Here is a 26,652-nt window from a genome sequence, read left to right on the forward strand (position 1 = left end):
ACCGAAGAAGAAAGGTGCAGCAGGTTCTGCACGTCGTTCTCCCCTGTATTTTGCCGACCACGGTCAGAAAGCGGACAGCAGCAAAGCCTCAGGCATTACAGCGACACAAAAAAATATACATTTTAATTTCACAATATTCGTTCAGTTCTTGTGTGTGCTCTTTGGTTTGTTATTACGATGAATCTTTCACGTCTCGGAGTGGAATTGTTACCTTTCCCACCGTTGCTATGGTGGTTGCTATGGACGCTTCCACGGGCTAAAGAAAGAGAGGGGGATCTTGTTGTGGGCAGGAATAAAGTTTTTAGATCGCTGTGCGCTGACTGGTGTATGGATGAGCTCAACAAATGATTGCGGTAAAAGCACATTCATGGAAATAAATACGGTTGTTTGCATTGACAACGAGCGACTTGTGGATCATTGAAATGCAACTTGTTAACAAGGGAGCGAAGCGCGTCAACTAATGAAAGGCCGGGGAAGACATCTCAGTAACTAGCAGTAATCACCAAGCGTTACATAAATGATTTAACAACTCAAAAAATTACACAATGCAACAATACAAAAATAAACACACCGCTTGTTTTCGTTTTTGGCAGCGTCCTAATCAACCAGCATAACGTACAAAATGTGACACTGTCACAATTTAATGCCGTGAAGTGAAATTCAGCGTAAAAACAAACCAAACCAAAGATCATTTCCAATAACTGAATGGATAATGTGAAAGTGTTATATATATTTCTCGCTAAAAATGTCATCAAAATGTTTTTTTCTGTCCAAACTATCTTAAAATAATGCATTTTCCACGGAAAATAAAAGGAATAGCCGCCATGTTTTCATTTTGAGAAGCCTGCAGCAAGCAGTCACATGACCCTTCGTCAGACCCATAGAAAAGAATTGCGGGAAAAAACGTGAGCATCTCACAATTTTCAGGCCAAAATTGTGAGATTGTAACGTTTTGCATTGTGGACAAACGTGACTATGTCACAATTTGATGTGAGACTGGGTTGGACATAGATGCATCCAAAAACAAAATACCTTTGTGCTGACCATAAGTGTGTCTTATGACTGAGTACATTATGTACAGATACTGAATTGCATCACCTAAATATGTAGCGGGCAGCAGGAATTGATGGGAGTCGCAAACACCCCCACAATTTAATCAACTATTCCTTGTATCATTTCTGACAGATAAGTCCTCATCAGCAGACGTAGTGTTCACAGTTACAGTGAGGCCATGCCGCTAACTCACAATGATACAGAAATCTTTAACAAATCAGTGGATCTAGACCATAAGCCTCATCACTGGCAAAATCTAAGCACTTGGTCTTTGTGTCTTTTCTGACTTTTCCTGAAAATTTCATCCAAATCCATTTGTGTATTTTTGAATAATGTAGCAGACAGACAAACAGACCGACAAATGTACACTGGTCATCGCATGACTCTGCTGTGCTCCTTGGCAGAATAAAGGCAAAATAGACAAATGCATAATATATATAAAATGTCACCAAAAGGCTTTTGCTTACATTTAATCTACCAAACCGAAGAAGATACAATGTAATTTAAAACAATTTTTCAACACAGAGGGCCTTAAACTAAGATGTGTGCTTACAACTGTTTATGTAGAGGGATCCATTAGACACACAAAGGAAGTGTAAGAGAAAACCTGCAGCGATTTCAAAAAGGAGAGGTGAGGAAGTAGGTGGTGCTGAGCAGTGTCAGGATCGGGAAGAGAGGATGAGCATCATCTCAGCAACAGCACCCCAGTGAGGTGTCAATCACACACTGGCAGCAAGCGGTCCTTCATTCCACAGCTATTGATTTATTCCTCCCTGCTCCCTCTTTATCCCTCACCATCTCTGCCTCGCACTCTTTCGCTCCCATATCGCTTCTACCCGCCCTTTTGTTAAGTCTAAAACTGCCTCAACCCCCCTCTATCCACTCCGACTGTGCTCTCACTCACTCTTGTTGTCTCTTGGTGAACCTGGGAAATCCACACCATATTACACCATGTCTCTGCTTAGCCTCAAGTCTTCTGCTGTCATAACTTCACCATACGGTTGACAAACGGCAAGAATCTACAGTCTGTGTCTCGGCTGACTGACGTGACACACCTTTCCTGCACATGCACACGCATATACAACAAATGTACAAACAGATACGCACAAGCAAACACACTGACAAGACTAATGACTGGAGGGGAAGAAAGAGTAAGTAGGAAAAAGTGATGCAGAGAGGAAGAGCTAAACATCCTGGATTTTGTTTCCTGCAGCCCCAAGACCTTCATTGATGACAGAAATGTCACGGATGAGGAGATGGGTGTATGGGATATGGAAGCACTGAACCTTAAATGCATCAAATTGATTCCCTCCATCACCAGTTTTAGCTCAGAATTTAAAGAGGCAACAAACAAAAGCTATAAGGATTAGAGAAGGATTGGTTTTTATTGGTTTGTTTGTTTGTTTGGTTCAGGTGTTTTGGTGAGATGTACAAAGGTATTAATATTTCATTTGAAAATGCCTTCAAGATCCCTTTGATGGTGTTCAGGAAAAACAACTTTTCTTCAATGCGAATAAAGCTCAAAGTTACACAAAGAGAAAAAGAGGCAGAATATTTCCACCACTTATTCATTAGGTATGAGACGGATAAAATCCATCTCCTCGATGTTAATCGTGTTAAAACTCTTCTCAGTGGGTTCTCTGACCTCCTTTCATGGTTTCTTTTTGTGCATGCAGTGAGGCGGGCTGCTGTGCGAACATGACTCGCAGGCATGTCCGTGATATTCGGTGGCGGGGGGTAAATCGGAGCGTTATATCAACGTCCCTGCACACCAAGTCCCCCTACCAGCCTTAACTCCTCATTAATTAGATGATCGCATATGCAGGGTGGATTTTCAGGCCCGCAGCGCTGACTCTACACAGCTGCTGCAACAACATGACAGTTGACAGACTCCCTTCCAGGTTGTGTGTGTGTGTGTGTCTGTGATGGCTTAAAGTCACGCTTTTTCATAGGTGAGATAATTAAATGTGATTATCAGATATGCCACTTGTATTCCTTCCTTCACTTATTACAAAAACTTTCTGGAGACACCAAAACTCAGTTAATATGCTGAAAAGTGTGAAGCTTCTTCAAATTTAAAGACAAGCACTACCACTTTGGTCTTTCTTTTGTTTGTTGCCAGGAGTTAAACCAGCAATAATTAATGTTTTATGGCCACCTAGAGGCAATGCAACAAGCTGCCTGTTTACATATGCAGACATAGAACAATAGCATCATTTCTGTTGGAGTTGTGCTGCTGGCCAGCTGACAAAGGTAAGCCCAATGTTCTCTCTCCTTTGCTCTGTTCTGGTCTGCACCAACTCCTTCAGGACATACACCGCCCATCCAAAAAAAATTGCACCGTCTAATATTTGGACCGCCTTTAGCTCTGAGAACGACACACATTTGCTGTGGCATCATTTCGATAAGCTTCTGCAAAGTCACAGCATTTATTTCTCACAGAGTTGCATTAATTTTCTATCAAAATCTTATATCGATGATGGGAGAGTCGGACCACTGCGCAAAGTCTTCTCCAGAACATCCCAAAGATTCTCAGTATTACTGAGGTCTGGACTCTGTGGAGGACAATCCATGTGTGAAAATGACATCCCATGCTCCCTGATCCACTCAATCACGATGTGAGCCCCATGAATCCTGCCATTGTCACCTTGGAACATGCCCATGCCATGAGGGAAGAAAAACTCCATTGATGGAAAGACCTGGTCATTCAGTATATTCAGGTAGTCAGCTGACCTCATTCTTTGGGAACATAATGTTGCTGAACTTGACCAACCCCAGATCATAACCCTCACCCCCACAGGCTGGTAGGTACTAGCCATGAGGAGTGCATTCGCCTCTCCTCTTACCCTGGTGCAACTTTTACTTTAGAACAGGGTAAATCTGGACTCATCAGACCTCATGACCTTCTTTCAGTGCTCCAGAGTCCAATCTTTATGCTACAAAGCGAACTGAAGCCATTTTTCTGATTAGCCTAGTTAATCAGTGGTTTTCTTAGAGCTACACAGCTGTTTAGTCCCAATCCTTTGACTCCCCTTTGCATTGTGCGAATGGAATTACTCTTACTTTCACAATTAAACATAGCCGTGAGTTCTACTGTTGATTTCCTACGATCATCTAAGAGTTTGTTCTGACCACATCTGTTCCTCAACCATGATGGTTCACCACTATCCTTAAGGTTTTAATAATGCATTGGATGGTTCTTAACCCGATTTTAGTAGTTTCAGCAATCTCCTTAGTTGTTTCTGGTGCTTGATGCAGACCAATAATTTGACCCTTCTGAAACAGATTAGCATCTTTTCCACAACCACAGGATATGTCTTCCAATGCGGTTGTTTAAGAAATGAGAAGCTCCTCACTGCATCAGCTAGGGTTAAATAAGTTGTTGCAGCTGAAACATGTTAATCACTGCAGTAATTATTCAATGGAAGGCTCTTATCTACTTGCTTAGTTAAATCCAAGTGGCATTTTTTTTTGGACAGGCAGTGTATAGGGCTAGGTGGTTGTGGAGTACAGCAGGTCTAATGGAGCTTTTTTTTGTTTTTCCCAAAACAATTGCCTGCTGTATGGCTGAAAGTAAATGGTTGATGAGAGCAGTGAGACAGAGCTTACACTAAGCAGCAAATATGTGAGCCATAAACCAAAGCAATCAGCAAAAACACTCTCGGAGTCAAGGGATAAACAGTCATGTGAAAAATTAAGCTCATACAGTGAAAACTGTTGGCTTTTTTTGACATGCTGCATTTGAACAAGCAAACATTTGATCCTCTTTGATTCAGTGCCTACAGATAAAAGTGGTACGCTTAAACAACACTACAAGGAAAATGATTTTTTGGATTATTTATTTAACCAAAACCAACAGATGTTATACTATTCAGTGGACAAATTAAGTACACCCCTGTCTTCAGAGGCGAACACAGCTCCCTTTAGTAGAAATAACTTTATTGACATGTTTTGTGTAATTGCCCACTAGACATTGTTGGTGGTAATTAAAGTGTAATTTCTGATCACTCTCACATTAAAAATTCCTTCAGTTGCAAGATGTTTAGAGTGAAATCCACCCCACAACATTTCAATTACAACTCAATCTTTGATTCATCTGTCCAAAGCACAATATTCCACAATATTTTCTTTGCCCGTATGTTCACTGGCAGACTATGCTGTTGCTTAAATGTTCTTTGTGGACTGCAAAGGCTTTTTCCTGACACCCTCCCATACAAGTCAATTTAGTGAAATCTGATTGTGGATGCACTATTTTGGCACCTACAATTACAAGAGTGATGTGATGATCCTGTGATGTAATTCTGAGTTTATTTTTGCATCAGACAGTCTGCTCTTGGCCTCAGTTAGACATGGTAGACTGTCCTGGACAAATTGGCAGTCTTTTGGAATCGACGCCAATTGTAGATGGCTTTTGTTGCAGTAAAATGTTTTATTTCAGACCATTTGGAGACTCATAGGCATACTTTTTTTTTTCTGAGGGTCTGAGATAGGTTTGTAGATCTTGGCCTGGTGACGGCACACATTTCGAGAGCAAAGAGAACAGCAGACCCTATATGTGAGAGGTTTAAGACGAATTCCACTGGTCACTGAAGAGCTAAAATCACTGACACCTGATCTGGAAGCCCTGATTCTAATTTGATCGATTTCTAAGTAACCCCAAACTTTTGAACGGTAGTGTAAATTGTCACATGATTGTACCTCAGTAGGTTTGTTACTCAAAGGCTGGTTTCTCTGTGAGTCCAAAAGAACTCCACCTCACACGTCTGGGTGTCGCCCGAGCTTTCTTTCTGTGTGTGACTGCAGTGCAAGAGCAATAGTGTGCATGTACAGAACATATATACCTGATCTACCGTGCATGTATGGGACATGTATGGACTGCTCTGAAAACATGAATGTTAGCTAGCTCCAAATGTAGGGCACAAGTAGTAAAAGTTTTTTGTTTTTTTAAGTCTGCTTTCTAGTCTCTTCACTTGATATAGTACATTGCCCCCAAGAATCTTGTACCAGGCTCACAGTACAGATATTCTTATGCTGTTTTATGTTAGTATCTTTTTACATTTTGGATAATCGAAAGTTTACCCTGTAGACATTCAAAAAGCCCTGAATCACTGGTCCAAACAGAAACTGCTTGAAACACATCGTGCTCACTAAACACTTGCACAACACAAGTGTGCCCTATCGGCGATCCGGTAACAAGCTGGCTTTTCCTATTTGTCACATGCTGAGAGGAGAGCCCAGCTGCGTGTGTGCAGTGTGTGTTAGTGCGATGTAAAGAGCCGTTTCCCTTACATGTGCTGCAGTAATCAGGTCATTGCATCTCCTGGGTGAGCTGGACTAAAGTCTGCAGCTCACTGACCTGAGGCTGCATGTCTGCACAGGGCTGCGGGGGGTGCAGTGACCTCAGATCGTGGCTTGGCTGGGAGAGAGGAAATGAAGGCATACATGTGGTGAAATCTATCCTGAGCTCTGGTAGCAGCTTTAAGTTCAGCTGCTGGGTTTAGCATTCTGCAGCTTTCCTTCATGCACTTTGCACTGGTCCATCAGCTGATATCAGTTTTTATCACTGTATTTCTGTTAGACAATACTAATTTGTGTACAAAGCAACACGCTAGAGTTGGAAAGACCGCTGACCCATATGCTAATGATTACAAACCGATGCTACACACTCAGTAGCTGGTTTTCTTATGGCTTAAAGCTTGTTGTTAATGCTCAAATTACTGAATTCGAGGTGAAAGGGTCGCTTGTAGCGGTGTATAACAACAACCGGACATCCGCAGCATCTGTGGTCTTTCATCAGCGTCTACACTACACAGTTCTTCAGAAGCCCTTCTGACAGTGCTTGAAGCCTGAAGCACCGGGAGATATTTACGACTGTGGATATGCCTAACAACTGAAAATAAAGTACAAACTGTTTTGTAGCCAGTGTAGGCAGCTGCATTGGTCTGTATTTGTTTCCTATGTAGCACATCATGAGGATGACTGAGAAATGTAGTAAACGGTAGAAAAAGCACAGGCGAACCAAATATATATTGACCCAATTGACCCCATGCAATATTTCTTGCATAACGCTTTTGAAAAGTTAAAAAAAAAGTAAAAGCAAAAAAAGCTAACGTTATGTTCACTATGATCATGCCTTTACAACATCCACAATTATTTATTATGGAAATAATCACTTATTAATAAAAAAAATGACTGGATATCACTAAAATGTCAACTAAACAGCTGTCTGAATTTAATAACAACCACCTTCTAATTAGCTAAACAATGACAAAATGAGTTAATGAAAGAAATGTTTTGATTGTGTTCTTTTTATTAAACTGAGACAATCATGACAGATATTTCTTTTTTGGCAATATATCAAATTTTATATGGAAAATAACAAATTGTATCTGTGTCCAAAAAAATCACTTTCAACTAAGTTACCCATTACAAAAGCACCTCTCAAGGAAGTGTGTTAATTCCAGATCACATGACCTGCTCCACATGATGTCATTTCCTCCTGAAGAAAAGACTGATAAGACTCCAGGGCTTTCTTAGTTTTTTTTAATATAAAGTAGTGTGTGAGTCAAGTGTGGATATATTGGATGTCAACGGGTTTTCTATTTTTATGAATTACTTTTAATTTCAATTTTAGCTAATTCTATAAAGTTTTAGAAGAATCTTTCTCTAAAAATGCAATGTGGTGTTTGGTTATAGGCCTGAAAAGAGCAAAAATGTCAACTATGTTACACACAGTTCCACAATTATATATTGACCCACTGTGCTGCTTCAGTTTCAGAATCCTGCTGTTGTTCAGGCCATCATACTTTCCTGAGACATTTGCGTCAAACAAAACAGCAATAGAGTAGAACAGAAATGTTTATATTATTAGCAACAGTTGTGCTTTTTCTAAATTGTCTACTGTGAGAAAAAGTGGTCATATTGCTAAAAATATCTACAAGCTGAGATGTTAGTAGGTTTGGTTTAGTCTCTTGTAGATTAGTAGCTCCTAGAACCTTGATTTACTGTTCAACTGTGACTAAATGACAAGGTATCACACATGCACCCTGGTTCTCTGTGTCACTATTGTGGGTGTGTCTGAATGAAACAAAGAGGAACACTGGCATAAAATACCCTCCAGTATGTCTGAATAACAGAATGCCATCATATCAACAGATTTTTGAAGAAGCGATGTTACCTACCTGTAGACAGCATGTTAAAGATGGACTGTAGTTACTGTGACATCACCGACTGGTTTGTTGACAAAAGTTTCGTTGTCTCCAATTTGAAATTTGGCAGGGGCCATCTTACTCCTCTGAAACCTGATCTGATGTTAATGTAATGACCAGTCAATCGCATGGGAACCCCAACCTAAAGAATACCCTGCTTTATTGTCTATTATACTCTAAATGGGACTGTACTTTACTAAATCAATAGCATGCTGTATTGAAAGTGGCTTACAACTAGCAATCAACACCACAGAATCAATTTAAAAAAGTACACTCAGGTAAAAAAAAAAACATCAAGTCATTTTCTTGTGGTCTTCTATCAGATTTCTTTTTGCAAACAGAGAAATCGCCCCCTGCTGGGCCCTGCTATGTCCCTTTTTTATACACAGTGTGTGCTTGTACAATACCCCACATCTGAAAAAGGCAAAAGTTTGCAGGATTACTCTTTATACAATTGTTTCTGCTACATTTTTGATAAAATAGTGCAACACTTTGGATGCCTGTCTGTTTAAAAGTGTACAGCATTATCCACATATAACTAGCCTTTTCAGGCACAACCCTAGCCTAGCCGCGCTAGACCCAGGTCTGAAGACACAAGGGTCTAGGAACTCTCGACAGGGAGGGAGGCGGGCTTAAAGGTTGTCTTTCAAATCACTCTGCAGCAATTGGGTAGGTATACAACCAATCAGTGCAACGGATAGGCTGACGTAGTTCCCAGAGCGCCGGAAATCACAGGTTCGGTGAAGCCTTATTTATACAGTCAATGGGTGAAGCTCAAGTATATTACAGACATGTTAACAGAAAGATTATTCAGAGTCGGTGCTAATGGAGCTCAACGACTGTTGTCGTTTTTGTTGTCGACCCTGGCAGAGAATTAAATTCGTTGTCTAGCGTGGCTAGGCTAGTTGTTTCCGGTTGTTTCTGTCAGAATCGTCGCGCCTCTGTCGTCACTTAGTTACGCCCGCCTTCTGACTCTACACTTCATGGTGATTTGTCGGCCAGTTTTAGGAGCATCCAGCCTCGAGGCTTACCGAGGGTAACTAGACCCACCCTGGCAGAGAATTAAATTCGTTGCCATGGGTTGTCTAGCGCGGCTAGGCTAGCACAACCCAGCCCTCAGGTTGAAGTAGAACCTAAATCATAAATCATGGGCCAGAGTCTAAGACTTGACGGTTTTCAAATGTTTAAAGATCTTCAGAAAATCACCAAGAGAAGTCAGCATTTGGAGGCAACAGGATTTATTGGCGACAAAAATCCAGGATTGGTTGTTAGCAGTGATTAACACCCCAAGAAAAACTAAAAATATTGAGCTGTGCATCGCCTTTCATGTTGTGACAGTTGGTCGTCTTTCCATGTTTACAGAGCGTATGACTGGAGTGACAATTTTAAACCACATACTTTTCTAAATCCACTGGTCAGATCTTGACATCAGGTGATCATATTTCACCATTAGGACATATTTTACAGCGAACATACCCAGACATGTTCAGGCTTATTATTTTAAGACCAATTTTATGCATATCATACCTTTATGTATTGCCATGTTTCTGATACACCTCTTTTAAAAGTTCTATTGCTTTATGTTTAGATTTTATATTTTGAGTACTCCACATATAATTTTCTACAAAGCATGTATCTTCTCACCAAAGTTACTGTTAGGATCTTGCCCTGGTCCCTGCCCTTCTCCCCCCTTTCTTCCTCTTTTTCCTCCTTTCTTGTTGCCTGATCTGTTTCGGTTTTGTCCTACCTTATTGGTTCCCTGTCTGTCACCTCTCCCTCATGTCTCTCTCTCTCTCCCTGCCACTCGCCCTCCTGCTCTACCTGCACTCTGCCTGCTGATTACCTCAATGACTGTCAGCTGCAGCAATCAGTAAACTCAGCTCACCTGTCCACAAGCTCTCCTCTCTATTTAAACCCGGCCCAGTCACTCAGTCTCTGTTGGATCATAGATGCTGTTTCCCAGCAAATCTGCGACCTCTGGACTTTTTTCCAGCTCATAGACTCTTGCTCTCCTCCCTCCTGGATTTGCCCCTTTTGGACTCTGTTGTGCTTCTGTCTACTCTTGGATTTTGCATGTTTTTCCCCCTTGGTTGTCAGTTTCCCGATAGTGTGAGTACCTCTCCTTAGCTCTGTTGTGTAAAAGCTGTTCTTGCGTTCCTAGCGTTAGCTCGTAGAGTTTAGTATAGTTTGGTTTTTTGTTCCCTCTCTCCAGTTCAGCTCTCCGTTTATGTATTAGGTTGGACTTTTGTTTAATAAAACCCTTTAAAATATTCACCAATCTGCCAGTCTCTCTCTGTCTGCGCCTGGGTTCTCAAGAGCCCCGTGTAACAGTTACAGGCTGTATTTTGTGGTCTTCCAGCTTTATGTATGTGTGTGTGTCCACCACAGACACACACCATGCCATCAAAACATCAGTCATTACTAGAATATTCATGTATTTTATACATTTGTTTTAACTCTGGCCTTCAGTCTAATAGCCTTTGCTAATTGTATCTTTCATTTTAGCACATTTTACAGAAAAAAAATTACACTACAAGGTCTAGATCCAGAGTGGAAACAGGGCATCAGAGGATGGATTAAAATAACTATTTCAATCTAACTTATTAGAATTGTCAATTTATTGAACTTAATTCTTTAAACCCCTTTCAGTGACAGCAGGTAGTTTGCTAGAGTTAGGGTAGTTGACACTCTGTGTCATATGCGTGTTGTTGCAGTTGAATCGTTATCGTTGATCCAAACAAATGGACTTACCAGACAGACCGTATGCCAATAAGCAGCAGTTTAACTGATTTTGCTGTACTGTAACAAGTTTTCCTGAAATGTTGCAAATAATAAGGGGACAAGTCCTCATTTGAAGCATAATAAAACTTAGAAATGCATTGTTGTTGGAGGCATACAGAGTAAAACTACACCAAATTAAAACGGCTTGGTCAGATAACGCATGCAATTATCACATCTCCATCATTTAGAAGCACGCAACAGAAAATGCTGTGAGGTTTTGGCAAGAATACTCTGGAGGCTCTGGGTTTTTTTTTTTTTTTTTTTTTTTTTTTTTTTGGTCCAGCAACACATTAGTATTATGTGCTTTTATAAATGAGTGAAATGTGATAATTGTCTCAAATTACTTTTCTGTGACATTTTTAATGTGCTTTGCTTTCTTTTTCAGTAGCTGCAGTTGATATTCTGCTCCTGTACTGTAGTTTTTCAAATAATTTATTGGTGATGTCTTTGATTGTTTTTAAGCTGATGGCTAAATAGAAAGAACTACTTGATGCCTTATTTCAGAATTCTACCCTCCTGTTTCAATGAGAGGGAACTTTTTTTTTTTTTTTTTCTTTTTTCAGAAGTCTGCTCCTTTTACAAATAGTACCTGCTGCTCTTTGAGTCTGTACCAACTGGCTCCATCTGAGACATTTAAAATGTTTGTCATAACCCACTTTAAAGTATTACTTTTCAAGCTATTGAATGATTATAGTGATGATGATCCAGTTCTACTAGTGTAACATTTTTTCCACCACTTAGTTCTGCAACAGTAGCTCAAACTGGATAACTGTGAAGCTTAGCAGGGTGCTAAATGTTTGATGTGCTGATGCATTCTGCTTACAGAAAGTGTGACTCTGAAGTTGTTCAATGATATTTTTTTCTCACTTAATCTTCTGTAAGTCCAAAAACAAACGGCTTGAATTTTGAATGCAGATAAAGTGGAATAATCAACAGTTAAAGAATTGCTTCGTGCATTTGTCCATTCTTTGCTGGGTTATACTTGAACAAAATCACAAATAGACAAATAACTATTTCTGAAATGGGAAGGGTCGTGTCGCCATGTCACCGCCTGTTAAGCACTATTAAGCAATGCTTGTTCGTTGTGGAATGTGCAGTCACAACGCGGCACCAATTAATGTAATCTACACACTAGTTTGAAATTTGTGTACAAATTTCAACATTAATAGAAATATTTAAAGCTGCAGTATGCAGATTTTTTGGAAAGATGTAAGAAGTCAGAATTTGTAGTCACTCTCCCTTCTCTAGTCTAAACCAACAACAGGCAAAGTAGTCAATCCAAAAGTCACAATGTTGCTTGACTTCTCATGGGATTCAAACCACATTCCTATGAGCAAAGTCCTTCTGCCACCACATCCTACTGTCTTAACTGATTTTGTTGCTCTTTACACTCTCTCACCTGATCTGGGTAGAAGTGACCAGCTTCATATCTTCATAGTTTTTATTTTACACTATAGTGTTCATAAAAGATGTATGCAAAAAAAAAAACAGTCTGCACAGTGGTTTGCACTGGCACCTTGGAGCTAGAAGATCCCTGCTTCACATCCTAGCCTTCCCAGGATTTTTCTGCATGGAGTTTGCATGTTCTCCCTGTACATGTGTGGTTTTTCTCCGGGTACTGTCTTCCTCCCACAGTCCAAAAACATGCTGAGGTTGATTGGTAATTCTAAATTGTCCATGAGTATGATTGTTTGTCTCTATATGTAGCGCTGTGATAGACTGGTGACCTGTCCAGAGTGTCCCCTGTCTTCACCTTAAGTCCGCTGGGATAGTCTCCAGACCCCCGCGTCCCTAATGAGGATTGAGTGGTGTATAAATAATGGACAGATCTATGACAAGGATTTTTATGCTATGGGATTCCTAAAATTTAAGAATCATGTGGATATCTCATCCTTACCTGCTCTAAATGTCGTAGAAAGTCTGTGCTTTCTTAGATTGTTTTACTCCTGACAGGTTCCTGGCTGTGTCTTGTTTGAGGAAATATGTTGTTTATAAAGGGGAAATCCATGACTGTCCCCTGAGGAACCTGTTGTGAACAAGTGGAAAATGACAGGTTCCTGTCTGGTTTTCACCAGCATCTAATGTCTGTCCGGTCACCCAGAAGAATGCAACATGCAGCAGCTCTCACTGCACAGGGACAGGAAAAGAGACAGGGAGAATGGGGGAAGGAAATGGAGGGAGCTCCTACTTCTGTCTGGTTTCCTTTATGGGTCAATGCTTCTCACATGTGAATGCACATCTGACACATTTTTACTTGGTCTTTTTTTCTCTTCATGGTTTTCTCTTACTTTCCATTGCTTAATACAGATTCCTGCAAAAAAAAAAAAAAAAAAAAACACATTTGAATGCTTATTTTACAACATGTATGTAGAAATGTGTTTTTCCATCACCCACACTATTCTTCTCCTGTCCTTGCCTACCTCCCTCTGCAGGATGCATTCGAAGTACTGGCAGAGAGCTGTGAATTCAACGAGATGGAGGGTCCATGCCTGGCCTTCAGGAGAGCTGCATCTGTCCTGAAGAGTCTGCCCTGGGCGGTGCAGTGTCTGAGGGCCACAGAGGACCTGCCCTGCCTGGGGGAACACTCCAAGGCTGTCATGGAGGTAAGGCCCAGATTCAGCATGCAGAGGGAGTTCACACAATCCAGAGTCCAGCTGTCAGCCAATCCATCTTTGTCATATGTGGAGTAGTGTTGTCAGGAAACGGCAGCATTTAATTTGGGCTGCTGTAATAAATGGAAAGAATGGAAAACGCTTTTAAGCAACAAAGGCCTAAATTACTTGTCATAATTTTCTGCCTATGATTGCTCATCTTTTGTCCTCCAGGTTTGATTTTCTGACAACTTGGCTTGTAAAATAAAATTAAAAATGAGCATTTTTAGAAGCTGACTCTCAAGCTTTCAAACTAGGAAAGCTTTCCAATTAATGATGCAATGTTTACTGTGATTAATTACCTCTCTCACCTTGCAACTATCAGGTTCCTCAGACTTCCTTTTTATACTGTTATGAAATAATTAGCAGCTACTTTGAAGGCAAGAAATGAATTTTAAGACTAGAAAGTACACACGTGGACAAAATTGTTGGTACCCCTCAGTTAAAGAAGGAAAAACCCACAATTCTCACTGAAATCACTTGAAACTCACAAAAGTAACAATAAATAAAAATTTATTGAAAATTAAATAATCAAAAACAGCCATTACTTTTGAATTGTTGATTAACATAATTATTTAAAAAAACAAACTAATGAAACAGGCCTGGACAAAAATGATAGTACCTCTATAAAAGATTGAAAACTATTTGACCAGAGTGACATGATTAACTCAGGTGTGTCATTTAATTGACATCACAGGTGTTTCCAAACTCATAATCAGTCAGTCTGCCTATTTAAAGGGAGACAAGTAGTCACCCTGCTGTTTGGTGAAAAGGTGTGTACCACACTGAACATGGACAACAGAAAGCGAAGGAGAGAATTGTCCCAGGACATCCGAAAAAAAAATTATAGACAAACATCTTAAAGGTAAAGGCTATAAGACCATCTCTAAACAGCTTGAAGTTCCTGTGACAACAGTGGCTCATATTATTCAGAAGTTCAAGACCCACGGGACAGTAGCCAACCTCCCTGGACGTGGCCGCAAGAGGAAAATTGATGACAAATTGAAGAGACGGATCGTTGGAATTGTATCCAAAGAGCCCAGAGCAACCTCCAAAGAAATTAAAGGTGAACTCCAAGGCCAAGGTACATCAGTGTCAGATCGCACCATTCGTCGTTGTTTGAGCCAAAGTGGACTTCATGGGAGACGACCAAGGAGGACACCACTGCTGAAAAAAACTCATAAAAAGCGAGAGTGGAATTTGCAAAAATGCATGTTGACAAGCCACAAAGCTTCTGGGAGAATGTCCTTTGGACAGATGAGACCAAACTGGAGCTTTTTGGTAAGGCACATCAACTCTATGTTCATAGACTCAAAAACCAAGCATACGAAGAAAAGAACACTGTCCCTACGGTGAAACATGGAGGAGGCTCAGTAATGTTTTGGGGCTGCTTTGCTGCATCTGGCACAGGGTGTCTTGAAAGTGTGCAAGGTACGATGAAATCTGAAGACTATCAAGGCATTCTGGAGAGAAATGTGCTGCCTCGTGTCAGAAAGCTTGGTCTCAGTCGCAGGTCATGGGTCTTCCAACAGGACAACGATCCAAAACACACAGCCAAAAACACCCAAGAATGGCTGAGAGAAAAGCGTTGGACTATTCTAAAGTGGCCTTCTATGAGCCCAGATCTGAATCCCATTGAACATATGTGGAAGGAGCTGAAACATGCCATTTGGAGAAGACACCCATCAAACCTGAGACAACTGGAGCTGTTTGCTCATGAGGAGTGAGCCAAAATACCTGTTGATAGCTGCAGAACGCTCATTGACAAATACAGAAATCGTTTAATTGCAGTGATTGCCTCAAAAGGTTGTGCAACAAAATATTAAGTTATGGGTACCATCATTTTTGTCCAGCCCTATTTCATTAGTTTGTTTTTTTAAATAATTATGTTAATCAACAATTCAAAAGTGATGGCTGATTTTGATTATTTAATTTTCAATAAATTTTTATTGTTACTTTTGTGAGTTTCAAGTGATTTCAGTGAGAATTGTGGGTTTTTCCTTCTTTAACTGAGGGGTACCAACAATTTTGTCCACGTGTGTAGCTTGTCGTATTGCTAAATATAGGTGATGGGATTATTAAGCTAAAATAGTCCAAATCAATGGGATGATTGTCTTATTATTGTACATCCTGATCTTTATTGACTTGTACTTAGTGATATGAAGTGAATGAAAGAATTCACTCACCCTTGACAGTAATCCTGTAGGCCCGGTGGTGGGTGTTGATGGTGGTTCGGTTTTAAATATTTAAATGGTATAACACATGCATGATTGCTAAGAAGTCATTGCTTGGTAAATTCTTTCAATAAAAATCAGGTGAATCAGGAGTTTTGAGGACAGAATTCTGTCAGAGGAAACATAGCAAAAAAGCAATTTATTAATGCCAGAGGGCTGACATTATGTCAGAAATAAAAACTCTTTAAAAGTTACACAGATTAAGGTACAAAAGTATAAGTCCTTGATAGGCACATGCAAGACAGACAACACAGCACATGAAGAATGTAAGGAAGGGAGACTTACTGAGATCAGGGCTTCTTAAATTCCAACTTTGGTCTAAATTTTGAGGCAAACAATAATTAAGTTTGTATCCAGCATATACCTTGTGTTATAAACGCAATGTGTTTCTTTGTTGAAATATATTTCCTATTGATCAAGAAATTGTTAGCAAAGCTACAGTGTAGCCACAGCAGTCCTGTCCCCAGATGAATGTGGTATACCAACCCGGTCTCACGAGGATTCGTGAAACTGTCACGTAAATTTTTGTTTTGGTTTCGTGCGCACCAACACGATTTCGTCATGTTTTTCGTGCCGCTCACAACGAAATGTTTTTCGTGTTGCTCACAACGAAACCCGCTGTGGTAATCACATCTGAAAGTGGTTTATACCGGCGGATTCATGACAATCTAAGCTGTCCATCGGCGTATACTGTTTGTGTAATCACGTTTGCAGCCGTCGGACATTCTTACAATCGCGTTTGCACCCTTTGGACATTCTTTAAATTCCTATACAAATTGGTAAGTGTACCACCGGGTTATGGTTAGGGATGATGTAATGCAAAATATAGCGTTGGATTCGCAACGGTTTCACATTAAAAATATAATATACCCATTCGTTTGAAATACGTTCTGAGTGGCACGAATAGTCCGCCGTTTAAAATACATTGGTGTGCATTTCGTTGAGAGCGGCACGAAAAACATGACGAAATCGTGTTGGTGCGCACGAAACCGAAACAAAAATTTACGTGACAGTTTCACGAATCCTCGTGAGATCGGGCTGGGTATACATGTGCCTTATGTCACTTGTATGTCCCCTGAGTATACCCTGGAATAGAACTACTGATCCAGCTTTCTGTTTCTAGGGTTAGGCTCTACCTGCCTAAGGAGTTTGACCCTATCAATGACATTGTTGTCATGGCAGTGCTAACAGTAGGAGAGTGTTGTTCTTGTTGTTTAGGATTGTACATTAAAGTAGCACCAGAGAATCAGCTCCTTGTTCACACAGAGAAACTTGCTCATTTTCTCCAGTAGACAGAATCTACAACTAGTGCAACTGAGAAAATATATCTGAAGTAGACTTAAATATGGACTAACCATCTGAACCATGTCTGATCTTATCATAAGAGATGTGATGTTTGTGGAGTAATCACCCATGAGAGTTCATGGGTCACACTGACTACAAGCAGACCATCTCCCATTAAGCTCCAATGTATTCTGACTATCTTTTGTCTATAACTAGAATGTCTGTTGGTTAAAAGTTCTAAGTGAGTTGATTAAATGTTATTTTGTCATCACCAGTCATGTTACCTTTGAGTCATATGTGTGGACCATGTACCAATAAAACTAATATACCTAATGACATTCAGCAATACATTAAGGTATACTTTAGTCCTGCATTATTTAAATAACTTATATTTAACGAAAATGTGTGCTGGTAAATTCAAGGTTATGACGTGTCCAAAAAAAAGCAAGCAATGTGTGTTATATTGTAAGCTTACAAAAAAGATGGAATCAACTGTTGTACTCAAATCGCATCAACGATGTCAAGAGAAAAGTCGAAAGGACAGAATCCTCATTTTTGAGAAGCGCATCACAACAGGAGGAATCTTTTTAGGGCCAATTTATGTTGGTCCAAATGTTTGTTAATCTGCTGCTGAAAACATTTCTGAACTGTATTCTATAACAACTAGAATGGTACCCAATTTCCTCTTGCTAAAACTATAGTTCACAGCAGGTTTAGGAAATCACTCAGCTTTTTATTTTTGAGGGCCATCTCTGGTCATTGATTAACTCTGACAGCTCATCTCACTGTATCTAAGTTAGATATTTAGAAGTTTTATGTGTGAAAATAATCCGTCCCTGCCTTAAAATGGCTCAGATGTGACTATGTATATGCATCTGTTTCCTCTAGTATGCGCAATGTCTCAATTGCGGACAGCTCCAGCACACCAGCTTACCTACATCTCTGCTCCAGCACTGTAAAACTACTCTACACCTCACAGTGACAAGTTGTAATAATGGAGCGATTCAGCCATTCGTGTTCCACCCCAAAACTAATCCTGAAAAAGAACAATGATACAGAAAGCCCCACCCTGCAAGCTGATGGGATTGCTAGATATGAATCCTTGGAAGTCAGAATCCATGGTTTTAAAACCATCTCAGCCACTGACTGGTCATCTTCAGAATGTGCCTTCCAGTATATAACCCCCCCCCCAACCATGTAGACACATTAGCAAGGTCAAAAATGTGTTTTTTACTGGAAGGGGACTTTAAATGATTTGAATATAAAGAATAGACAAACACATTGTTGGTGCTCTTCTGATACTTTTTACAAGAAAAGCACAGAATAGCACAAATAGTCTTGTAAATAAGGAATGTCTAGTAGAACCACAGGGATATAATGAGTCATCAATGTGATGAAGAAGCCGTCTGTTGCAAGAAACGGTCTTTATATGCTTGGAGCATGATAAACTCAAGTTGGATTTTCATTAAGATATAAAGACTAGTTGAAGTGTACAAAAGAGAGAGAAAAAAAATTATTTTTGCTGGAGTTTTCTTTTTTTCATATTGTTTTATTGTGCCATCAAGAAGACTGCAGCTGAATCTGTAGCCCAGCCACCTGCACAAATATGCTTTCTGGAGGAGATGCCAAAGTGGAATTTCATCTTGCAGAACACATTTGCTGTCAGGTACTGAAGGTTAAAAAAAAATTCGATGTTGACTCCAATCTTTCAAAAATATATAAAAAATTGTTTTCGAGTAGACAGACACGCTAACAGAACTTGCTAGGCTGCACACCTGCAGCACACACTGACAGACATCAGACACATTTATTTCATCTTTGAGTAAAAAAAAGTCTTATTGGGTCACTTCATCCTCTCACCTATAGTCGATCTCAGGGCAGAAATCATGGCAGGCTGTCAGGGAAAGTGTTGAGAAATGATGCTGAGAGAGAGTGCCGGGTCCCTGTAGGATAACAAGGTGAGCTCTGCAATCCAACTTTCTGACGTGTTAAACCCAACAAACACAGAGCAAGACTCCAAATCTGTCAAATCTGTCAGCGCCGAGGCCGATTCATTAAACAAAATAACATAAATGTCTCAAAGAAACCAAATTAGACCGCCTGCCAGTGACCTCTCCTTCTTGTTTCTACACGATTCAGACGTATGTTTTCCTCTCGCTAGGTTGTCTCTTTGAACAGATCGCCACTCAAACAAGAAAATAATGTGACATGAAAAACAAAGTGAAACCAAACAGAGGAAAAACAAAACGCTTGATGTGCCGGTGAACATCGGAGTGACACTCTGTCAGCAGCGACTGAACAGCTCACTGCTGACTGAACATCCAAAGTGGTGAAAAGATATAAACCAACTGACATGAAAGTCCGGGAGCACCGAGGCAGAGTTGGGGATGAATAGTCAGTGTGTTTTCTGTGTGCGTGTGTGTGAAAGAGAGGGAGGTGCTGTGCATGTGAGGGAGTGTGTCTTTCCCAGAGCAGCGAGTGTGTTGAAGCATTATCCTAGAGTTTGAGGTTGGCCTTAGCTGGAGGGCTGAAAAGCAGAGGTGGACGGGTGGATGCATCGTTGAGCAGTGAAGGCTGCTTCAAACTGCACTGTACTCACAGTCTGGATCTCAGGTTCACTGCTTCATTGATACTAGCTGTCATCCTTTATGCACAGGCTTAAAATGCACACGGGCACCTATTGTAAAGCAAAAATATACAGGCTCATTCCTTCCACAATTCCCCACGGAAACTGGCTGATATTAACTAGATGGCTGCTACCTGGTTTTTACGCCTTCTCGTAATGAAAACGGTTAAACTGTGACCAGCAAATTAGTAGTGCTCTGCTGAGAGCGCCACACAATTAAATGCAGGAGGAAGTTGTTCCAGAGCGAACAATAGAAGCTGGGAAAACATCATGGGCTTTTTATGAACGCCATAAAACCGGCATTAATTCCAGATTTCACAACAACAAAGTTGTTTTGTGAAAAGAAAAGGGAAATGAGGACACCTGATTTCCGTGGATGTGGCCTTCAAATGAGCAGCAAATTGGAGCCCCTCGTTAATGCCTGATGGAACAGAAACCAGTGGAAAACGTGTTGATATTGACACAGACAGCACTCTCCTTAATAATACCATCTACTTTTATGTTTTGCAGGAGATCCTTCAATATGGCCGCTCGTTTGAAGTCGAGAAAATACTCTCAGATGAAAGGTATCAAACACTGAAGGTCAGTGGGGGGGAAAAACAACCTGCTTGTTCTTCTGCTTTATCCACTGTGGAGTTGTGAAACCACTGTGAAAATGATTTGCATTTGCCATCTCTTGAAGACACACAGCTCTTCTCCACGTTGAATGCTAAGCCCTTCTGAGAAGAGCCTGTCATTTCAGAGCATGTCTTCTTGATTACGTCCTTGCCTCTTTTCCTGCCAGCTGTTCACAAGTGTGTTTGGGGTTGGACCCAAGACAGGAGAGAAGTGGTACCGCAGAGGGCTACGCTCATTCAGCGACATTCTGGCAGAACCCAGCATTCATCTCAACCGGATGCAACAAAGTGGTACATCAACATCTTACCATCTTCACTCTGCCACTTCACAAATTACAGAGTGAAAATTTCAACTCGAGTTTGTTTCCAAGAAAGGCTCAAAGACCTAATCGTTAAATTTCTCTAGCAGAGGCCCACATGCCATTCGGGACTTTTTTATACTTTCTGGTCTCAGAGGAGCCTCCTAATGTGAGGCTCGATGTTTAATGTGTTTTCTCTAAAGTGAGCAGAGAAGTGACCAGCAGGGATTTTACTGTTGAAAATCACAATGGAAAAGGCAGCAGGGGTATTTTTTTTTTATTCTTCTTTTTTAAAATTAGTGAATAAAGGCAGTGGAGGAGAGTCTCTGCTTCTGAATGCATACAAGCCCCATCAATCATCAGTGCAGAGCTGGGCATCAAAGCAAAGGCCACGAGAGGTTGCTAACTCACAGTGGGAGAGTTATAATTTGTTTGATACGTTAGATTTTGGTTCATATTTGTGTTGGGATTCATTCTTCATTGCTTTTGTAGTTCTGTTGTTTACTCTATTTGCAGAGTTTGGATAAAGATTTTGAGATTGTTGACAGAACAAGAGGGAAGCAATTTGGTGCTAAAAATCATTGAAGAACTAGGAGTCCTCAGCAGCTCTGTGAGGCTGTAATGCTCACTGTGAAGAAATAGTTAAACAGATAAAAGCAGAGCTTCTACATTCATTTTCTGCAGCAGTTTTCGATCTTTGCATTCATGTTAAAATAGCACAGCCTAAATTTTTAGCCATGCCAGAGACATACTTTTACTACTGTCAGTGTCTCTCGGACAGTCTACAAAATATCTCAACAACTACTGGATGGATTATCATGTTTCTTACTAACATTCATGGCCTCCAGAGGATTAATCTAGCTTTTTGCTCCTGCAATATTTGCTATCCAAATTCTTCACTTATCCTGTGAACTGTCGCAGTAAGTAGCTGCTAGTGAGGTACTAGATGGATTGATACCACCACAATGTTGACATTTGTTGGTAAGATGTCTCTACAATTACTTTATGGATTGCCATGAAATTTGATACATGCATACATTCTTTGTAGCAAGTACAGAGTTGGGCTTATAGCTGGGTCGCTCAGTAACTAGCACCCCTTAATTTGGTATGGGAGATTGATGGTTAAAATCATGGGCTGGTCAGGGCACAGTTGTTCAGTGAGGACGGTTGGGCAAGGTCCCTAGTGCTACCCCGCTTACCTACGCTACCCAAATACTTGCTAAATTATGGTGACCTTGGAAGCATACAGTGGACACACATGTTTCTATTCACACTATAGTAACATGAGTGCTATGCAGACAGTTGCATTGGGCTCCTGAGGATGTCTCTGAATAACCCACACACAGAGTTTCTAAAGAATCTAGAACTTGCGACTGTATTTCGGCACCCTCGATGGGAAGCATGTACAAATCTAAATCCCTCTAAAGTCCAACAGCGATTACTGTAATTAGAACTCTTTTAATCATGAATTATAAAGGTGTGGATGACAGAGAATACACTCGTACAAGCTCTCCTCAATACATGCATTTGTTTAAAGAACCATTTGTTTTCCTAGCACATACATTGTTGGCACACTTCCAATGTGGACACTCTGCAGCCACAAATTATGAGCCGCATACGGCCAAAATATTTAACTTACGTTGTGTACCTTTGTGGACATGCAAAAAGAAAAGGCATCAGTTGAGGTTAGAAGCAGAGTGGTCTAACCCACCAAAAATCCAAACTGAGTTCCATGGAATTTCTGTAACATTTTATGGTCTATATATTGGTGGCAAATTGGTCGAACCCACAACCCAAATATAGCATTACAGTGGCACTTCAAATGTTAGCTCATTCTTTGAACCCATTTTTCTCAGAAACTACAGAAAGTGAGTTTGACTACTCTGCTTCCAAACCCCTTCATATTGGCCTTGAGTTGTAAAAGCATCCAGCCCATAGCAGAGACTCCTGTAGACATTACCTCATAATGGTATTGCTTGTCATTTTTGCAGTTTAACCTTTAGTTTAAACTGAAAACAGTCTTTACCACTGTTAACACTTCAGTTTAGCATGCCATTATGCAGGCATTTGCTAATAAGCATGTACTTATTTCAGGATGTATTTCAGTCGGTCCAGAGTTTAAACTTTTGTGGTGTGCAGAGATCCAAATTTCCTATGATATGTGTTCATGTTCTGCCATAACTCACCTTCATAGCCTCTCTGTGATCACTTTAGATTTATTGTTTATTTAGTCTGAGGAGTTTATAAAATACAGATGTGATGGATGTCTCTGTCAGCAGACTGGGAGTTTAGGTCAGCCGAGGCTCATACGGGTATCATTCATTTTAAAGACATTTGTCCATAAACCAAAGTCCTGAGTGTAAAATCATGACCCGATGAAAAGTGAAGGCATCACCAGAGTTCATTGAACTATAAATAATACGCATTGAATTGCAGACACAAACTCAAACCACATATGTTAACCTGTTGGTGATGCTGAAAGAAAATCAGCAGGCTTTGAGAAGCCATGAGTGCACAAAGCAATAGGTGATGAGATGTTTCATTCTGGACCAACGTGGTGGACCTGCTATTACTCTGGCATCACCTTCCTATCCTTAACAACATAGAATTGTTATAGTTAAAAAAAATAAACTGGTTGAAAACAGAGGGACGAGCATTAGAAAAAGTTGTAGTTTAGAGTAAACGTTTGCAGTGATTATTGTTTAAGATGAGGCAAGATGATGATGTTTTAAATCTAAAACATTTGCCTGAGAGAACAGAAGTACAGCAAAACCGGCTTCTAGAGATTCCATGGAGTACGTGGAAGTTAAAAGAATCTTGATTTGTAACTTTTCATTTATGCGCATCATTTCTCTGTCTCATGATTGCTCAGGATATTTCTGGATGCACATACTGTAGCACTCCATGTCTCCACTCAAAACATTATATTCCACTGCTCACAATTTCCCATTCAGTGTGAGGCTCCATCCGATAATGTATTATGCTGACAGACATCTTCATCAAACTGGTCATAACCCACCATCCGGAACACTGCAGTCTCCACTCTGTGCGGAGAAATAATGCAAAGTTTTGACATGGAAAATGTGTTTGACCCCTGATCTCTCCACTTTATTCTGTAAATCTTAAAAGTGCAGCAGCATGAACTATCCCATTAATTTTACCACAGCCCAGACAAAATTATCATTAAGGGCTATGCAATTAATTGGTGCTATCACTCTGAATTTATGCTTTCTCTGTAGCACAAAGAGAGGAGGAAATTCAAAGTGAGTGTCAAGAAATCAAAAGATACACATCAATACATCAGTTATAATTTATCACTTTCTGCAGCGACTGTGATCCTCTGGTGTTTGCAGCAGACGTACACCATCAGTCGCCTTCTATCAGCCTGTAGAACATATCACATTTTTACCTTGCTTTTAATTCACCCTGACTCTCCACTTCCCCAGAGCAAATGCCTGTGATTGATGGCTGGTTCGAAGACTAATAACATGTGGTCTTTTCCCTGCAGGTTTCCTGCATTATGGAGACATCTCGAGGGCTGTCAGTAAGGCGGAGGCCCGAGCCCTGGGGAACATTATTGACGAAGCTGTCCATGTGATCACACCGGACGCCATACTAGCACTGACAGGTGGCTTTCGCAGGTACAAGGCTTGTCTCCTGAAATTGGTTATGCACAGGGAGATACAAAGACATTAGGAAAGTCTCAGGAGGTCTGCTTGTTTCCCATGTGGCTAATTCTTTTTAACTACTGTCAGACCACAGAGGTCACAGACTGAGCGTGTGGTGGAGGCATCAGAGCTGCTCTCGTGTGGTTTTTAAGAATTATTGGACAAAATGGATTAATTTGACATTTATCGCAGCAGATTACCGCTCACTCACTCCTTTGTTCTGCATTGTAAAAGGAAAAAAAACTTGATAGTCAATCATGTTTTGCACTTACATTAAGATGCTCAAATGCATTACGTTGTCGGTCTCAGACTGCATGGTGAGTGTTCTTGCAAAGCTACCTGCTGAGTGCAACTATTTGCTCACAGCCGGTGCCTCCCTTCGTTGCCACCTCTTTGTGCTGCTCTTTTTTATGTGCAGTGCTTTGTGCCTGAGTAAGCGTGGAGCACTCCGCTTGGTCGTGTTGTAAAAATCCAGCCATAACCAGTGGCATGTGAGGTAAATAATTCAAAAGCAGTCTAGCAGTAAGGACCGGCGCTTGCCTCTCAACAGGGGTGACAGAACTGCCACAGCTTAGCTGATGGTCTTTAGTAGTGTCTAGGCAGCAAACATTAAATGCTACCAGAGTTCTCCCTTTTCTTTAAAAACCCTCTGGAAGTTTTCTGTATATTTTAACATATTTGTGCTTGTGAAAGTTTAGTAGAAAATTACCATAGACTGACTTTAAAATGAGATCAAGTAACTTTTGCAAAACAACAACCACTGTGGCTACAAGAGACAATTATGAGATAAAACTAAACAACAATTTAGCAATTAAAGTACTCAAAAAAAATAGCACAAACAAAGAAGTTCACGAGCAACAATTCCACAGACTACAAACATTTTAATAGGAAAAGTACTGGTATAATTTATATACTGATATACACAGATTTTTTTACTTATTGTGTTGTTTTTGCTGCTAGTACATAAGAAATCAAGAGACTTGACTGTACTAAAAGCAAATATTTGCTGCACCAAATGCCAACTGCAAGTTTGGAATGACACCAATATCAAAACTTAACAGAGGCAGCTGTGTTTTTACAAAATCGTCCTTTCATTTGGATTTGTCCAGCAGTGTGCGTGTCCTTTAGATAGCTAAATTTTCTGTCCCAAACGGTGACAGAAATTCTCATTTGACAATACTCCGGCAATAAAAATACAACACATAAAAACACACTTAAAACACAAGCTCATAAAGTACAGACGTCTAAAAGTAATGTTGAAAAGAAATAGCAGCCGATAAAAAAAAAAAATATATATATATATATATATATATATATATATAGTGTTCAGTGTTGTATTTCATTTTGTTCAGGGTGGTTATTGCAGTGGGGAAAAAAGGATTTTTTTTTTTAATAGATATTGTTGCAGGCCAGTAGGACTTTGTAACGTCTGCCTGATGGGAGGAACTGGAAGGAGTGAAGTAGGGGGTGGAGAGGGGTCCTCTGTGATCAGGATGACTTTCTTGATCACCAGCGGTTATACAGTTCAGAGACACAAGTTTGTGGTGAACCAGTGATTCTGAGAATTATAATGGGGAACAATAGTGTCTATTAAAAGCACACAGAAAAATTTGTTTTAGTATCCACATTGACTAATATTAACCATGTGTAAATTTATGTGTATAGACTTTAGAGCAAGTTAGTATGAAAGAAGTCCAATCCTGGGTGTAATGGGTGTAGTTTCTAGGTCTGAATAGGGAAGTGACTTAAATCTGCATTATTTTTAACAGCCAGCAGGGGGCGATTCCTCTGGCTGCAAAAATAAGTCTGATTGGAAAGAGGTCTATAAGTCGGCGAGGCAAAAGACACCTACAAGAGGAAGGTAGAGGAGAGCTTGGCAAAAAACAATGTGCGGGAGGTATGCAGAGGTATTAACATCATGTCCGGTCACAAGCAGTCCACCAGCCGGGTGGTTGAGGGAAACCAGGACAGAGCCAATTAGTTCAAAATGTTTTTTAACATGTTCGACACCAATGTCTCCCAGGCTGACCCTCCCCATAGCCCTCCAGCTTATACCCCAGCACATCCTATACCGCCCCCCTGCCCCTCTGCCCAAGCAGCGTCCACCCCTTCTCCTCCTCCATCATCATCACCCCACAGTGAGGGGCTGATTGTGACCTCCAACCAGGTGAAGATGGAATTACGGAGGCTGAACCAGGGCAAGTCTGCTGGGCCGGATGGCATCAGCCCTA

At 40.5% G+C, this 26,652-nt stretch overlaps 1 protein-coding gene across 1 annotated transcript in view; it reads left to right on the plus strand.

The window, feature by feature from the left end:
• The window catches only part of dntt (deoxynucleotidyltransferase, terminal), a 123,779-nt gene that overhangs the window by 25,615 nt on the left and 71,512 nt on the right, over positions 1–26,652 (plus strand). Inside the window, exons 4-7 of the mRNA XM_022217234.2 lie at positions 13,475–13,645; positions 20,348–20,419; positions 20,622–20,745; positions 24,262–24,394. Of these exons, the coding sequence (XP_022072926.2) occupies positions 13,475–13,645; positions 20,348–20,419; positions 20,622–20,745; positions 24,262–24,394 (500 nt within the window). The remainder of the gene's footprint in view (positions 1–13,474; positions 13,646–20,347; positions 20,420–20,621; positions 20,746–24,261; positions 24,395–26,652) is intronic.

This window comes from Acanthochromis polyacanthus, chromosome 15, assembly GCF_021347895.1.
Source record: "Acanthochromis polyacanthus isolate Apoly-LR-REF ecotype Palm Island chromosome 15, KAUST_Apoly_ChrSc, whole genome shotgun sequence".
Taxonomy (NCBI): domain Eukaryota; kingdom Metazoa; phylum Chordata; class Actinopteri; family Pomacentridae; genus Acanthochromis; species Acanthochromis polyacanthus.